Genomic DNA, 4,265 nt, shown 5'->3' on the forward strand with positions numbered 1-4,265 from the left:
TCATTGTCCGTCCTCAAAGGTGAAATTGCATTGAATCGAATGATACATTTCTAATGATGGGGTACCACTAGATAAAACATATTTGTATATACTCATCTGCCTCTTCAGGCATTATCCAGTAGGTTGACACCATCCAGTCAGCTGCTAGCTTACTCTCTGTCTCCCCTACAGGTCTGATGTGCACCGTTCGGGTCTACCTGACAGTGTGGCAAACCAGGCCTCAAAAGCAGACCTCATGTGGAAGGTCAAGTACTCCTTGTCGGGATATGATTTGAAGTATCTGGGGGACACGCAACAGGTAACTGAGGCACTACTCTCTTGTGTACTAATGTGCTCATCTTGCAAGGGTTCATTTTCTCTTCATCATTTGCTTTTAGCTTGGTGTGTTTCTTTCTCTTCCTCATCATAGGATGCACACGAGTTACTTGTCAATATGCTGTGCCAGCTGAAGGAGGAGGGCATGATTCTGAAGACACTCGGGATGAACTATACCTGCCCTGTTTCCCAGCTGGAGTTCCAACTTGTGTCGGTGCGCACATGTACCAGGTAAGAGCTCCCATTGGTTGTAATGTATCTACTGAGAACATGATCTTTCTCTATATATATATATATTACAAAACACATGGCATAACAGAAACACAGAAACATTGTAGAGACCTGAAACAGAAACAGACTTGATGCATTTCTCTTCTCTTTGTCCTGCTTCTGAAGCTGTGGGCGCGAGTCGTCTACCAGAGAGGACTACAACCACCTCTCATTGGACTTCAGCCCTGAGCGCACCTTGCTGAACAGCCTAGCACTCACTTTCAAAGTCAGCACTCAGGGCTCAGCCCTGCATGTAGAGACTAACACCCAGGGCAAGCTGCCCACTGCCTCAGAATACGCTATCTTATTATTGTAGTGGTATCATTCATTATGTAATGCTTTTGTTTCTAACCAGAGTGAACAGGTTGAATTCACATGTGAGGGCTGTAAAGGCCTCCACGCCTCAAAGGTGGAGCAGTTTCACACACTGCCTCTGTGAGTTGTCCCTTTATAACCTCTCATAGTACTAGCAGTGTTTAATGTCCTGAGCCTTTAGGAGTAGTTACCTTCCTGAGCAGGTTGTAGGACTTAGAGGTGAGCACCACCAAACAAATTTCACTCATCTGTTATTTTGTTGACTGGTTTCATTGTCTGTCTGTTCATCTCTCTTCCTCTCTGTTTCTGGGCAGTGTGCTGGTTCTGCATCTGAAGAGGTTTGGAGGACCTGGGGGGTTGGAGAAGCTGGAGGCTCCTCTTTTGTTTCCTTCGGAGCTGAGGCTCTCCACCCTCTGTGGGGACATGGTGCCACACCTGCACAGTGCCAGCCCACAGGCCCTCACCAACCAGGCCCCCAGCATCCAGGGGTCCATCCCCCAGACCCTCGCCAGCCAAGTCTCCAGCCCACCTGGAGAGGCCAAAGACAGCGCCCTCTGCTGTTCAGGTAGGTCATGGCACCATAACACTATTCTTGCTCCAACACCACACAAACCACCCACTCCCAAAACGGTCCTGCTAACAGAGATGCTGGAAGCTGCAATTTAAAATGTTTCTCAGATATCTTTAGTGATGTATGGGAGCTGTTTTAGTCCAGAGCAATTCAGACAAGTGACCACGTTTTCAAAGCTCTTGATATGTATATTTGACCCCTCAGATTCAAAGGAGCAGGAACTAGGGAAAGTGCTGCTGACAGCCTCAGTGGTGAGAAGAGAGAGAGAGTGAAACCAGTGAAAAATAAGTTATGACAGAACACTGAGATAGTTATGAGGAGTACATGATGTAGTAGACCTCCTGTAGTAGACTAGTACTGTAGTAGACTGTAGACAGTGTGATGGACTGTAGAGGAAATGAGAATCCTATGATCACATGTGTTTTCTTACAGAAGCAGAAGCCAGTACAGTCAGTGAATGGTTACTACCAGCTGACTGGCGTAGTCTCTCATTTGGGAGGCTCCGCAAACTCCGGTAAGTAAATACCATCAAACACACACATGCAGATGCACAAAACATATGACATCAGCTGAATTCCAAATCACTCCCTTCTCCTTGGATCTCAATTTGCATGTTCACGTGTGCCTCTGCCGTATACACAAGCATCCCAAAGCTGAGGGAGTGAAAATTATCGAGGGTGAAGGCCAGGGATCATCAACAAGATTCAGCCTCGGGTCCATTTTTTTTCTTAGCCAGATGGGAAGGGGTGTGGAACAAAATTACAAATAATTTGTAGACTGCAAATATACCGTAGGAAGGCCAAACAGATATAATATTTGACTAATTTCAAACCTTGCTTACATATGTGTACAACCACATATATCTCTTTATTGTTCGTGGGAATATTTTGAAACAGATTTCCAAAATGAAAATCACTTGGAGCTGATTTGCTGGTGTTTTTACAGTCTTTTGACAATTACGTTTTATTTGGACAGAAAACATAGGGGCCAAATAAAATCACCCTTGGGCCAAATTTGTCCCGCGGGGTGCCATTTGGGGAACCCTGGGGTAGGGGATAATTAGACCCTCCAATAGCCATTTCGGCCAAGCGAGCAAGGCTACATGCTTCAGAGTGAAGTGTCATCCCAACAAACACTGCAATATGTTTAGAGTTTGCTCAATTTAATTGAAAAGAATGGAGAGGCATGCCTAATTTAATGCCATGTGTATTTGTTTATCTCTGATTTCAAAACTTGAAACATGTAACAGATAAAATACCTCCCAAATGAACTGTTTAACTGTTACAAAACACTCTATTACCCACAATAGCCTGACCCTTGACCTCTAGTCTGTCTTCCTTGTTCCACAGGGCACTACATTAGTGACATATTGCATGCCAGTGGAAACTGGTTCTGCTGTAACGACAGCCAGGTGTCAATGTCCAATGAAGCCACTGTGCTGAGGACCAGAGCCCGGAGTGCCTACATGCTCTTCTATATGTTCAGGTACTGCTTACTCTCACCATCTATATTCTTGTGTTGCTATTAATGTGTACTGTTCCTTTCACCCTACAGGGCAATAGAGCGGGAGGCCCCAGTACACAGGGCCTAACAGGGCCACCAGAATCAGTACCAAGCCCAGTCTAGGCCCAGTCTCAAAACCCCCTGCCCAGCCTCAACACTCACACATCTGCCTCGAAAGGGGTAGCACTTGGCCCAACATCAAGAACCCCCGAGCCCAGCCACAACAGGGGCAGCACGGAGCCCAACATCAACACACCCAGCCCAGCCTCAACATGGGAAGAATCATGCCCAGTCTCAACATGGGCAGAACAAGACCCAGCCCAAACACCCTCAGACCTGCCTCAACAGGTGCAGCATTCGGACTTCAATCATGCTGCTCTTCAACACTAGCATGAACATTCTTTCAGTAGCTTATGTCATAAATACCTGCCCTTGATTTGACTACTTCACCTAATGTATAAAGCGTATCAAGTATACACACTAAATGTAGTACACATGTAAATGTGGTGGATAGAGAGTGTGATTATTTAGAGGATATAACATCCCTTCTATTTGGTTTGGTTGAAATCCTCCTGTTGTGAAATACACTGTGGTGTCTAACCTCTTATTCAGCATGGTCACACCGGAAGACCTGCAATATTAATAAAGACAAGCAAATGTAAGAAAATCCCATTTAAGATGATTCTGTTGACCGTTGTAACTCTTTAACTCAGGAAGATTTATCGTCTGGGATTCAGGCCGGTCCTAACAGGAAACGTGACAAAGGGAAGCAGCTGTAATGGAGCCTTCTAACACCCAATCAGGTCTGGAGTAGGAATGTCACATAAAGACTCAGAGATGCTATGAGTGTCTTTTGAAGTTACTCTCCAGTTGTATCCATTTGAATAAATACAGACATGAAAATGCTGGGCTATGGATGTGACCTTGGTTCTGTGAGTAGAGTAACGGGTCACCAAACAAGCTATGGGAACTCCTTCCCTTTATCGTGATGTGATTGAGATGCTTAATATCAACGATGTTTACAATGACGCCACACCCTTACTGTACCATTGTGACCTGTCACTATTAAAGGCGGTGTGACGTGACACACTGTCTTTTCTTATCTCCTATATACTCCCTTACGTATTTATTTGGACAGTGAAGCTACAACTTTTCATTTGGCTCTATACGCCAGCGTTTTGGATTGGAGATCAAATGTTTCATATGGGGTGACTGTACAGAATGTCACCTGTCATTTAATGAATGGTAAATAATGTTGAGTGAGAAAGTTACAGAGGATCATACCTCCAAG

The 4,265-nt window shown here is 44.9% G+C and overlaps 1 protein-coding gene across 1 annotated transcript; it reads left to right on the top strand.

Moving 5' to 3' along the window:
- The first annotated feature begins 413 nt into the window (after positions 1-413).
- Positions 414-998, top strand: LOC135561551 (ubiquitin carboxyl-terminal hydrolase 37-like). The gene is made up of 2 exons (XM_065003255.1): positions 414-546; positions 712-998. The coding sequence occupies exons 1-2, from the start codon at positions 434-436 to the stop codon at positions 899-901; spliced, it is 303 nt and encodes a 100-aa protein (XP_064859327.1). The 5' UTR covers positions 414-433; the 3' UTR covers positions 902-998.
- The last annotated feature ends 3,267 nt before the right edge of the window (positions 999-4,265 follow it).

The sequence above is a fragment of the Oncorhynchus nerka genome, linkage group LG18, assembly GCF_034236695.1.
Source record: "Oncorhynchus nerka isolate Pitt River linkage group LG18, Oner_Uvic_2.0, whole genome shotgun sequence".
NCBI classification, from domain to species: domain Eukaryota; kingdom Metazoa; phylum Chordata; class Actinopteri; order Salmoniformes; family Salmonidae; genus Oncorhynchus; species Oncorhynchus nerka.

Excerpts from the sequence above, each read along its gene's own strand:
- LOC135561551 (XM_065003255.1), top strand. The coding sequence starts at position 434 with ATGCTGTGCCAGCTGAAGGAGGAGGGCATGATTCTGAAGACACTCGGG. Across the intron at positions 547-711 it reads TCGGTGCGCACATGTACCAG|CTGTGGGCGCGAGTCGTCTA; the intron begins GTAAGAGCTCCC and ends CTGCTTCTGAAG.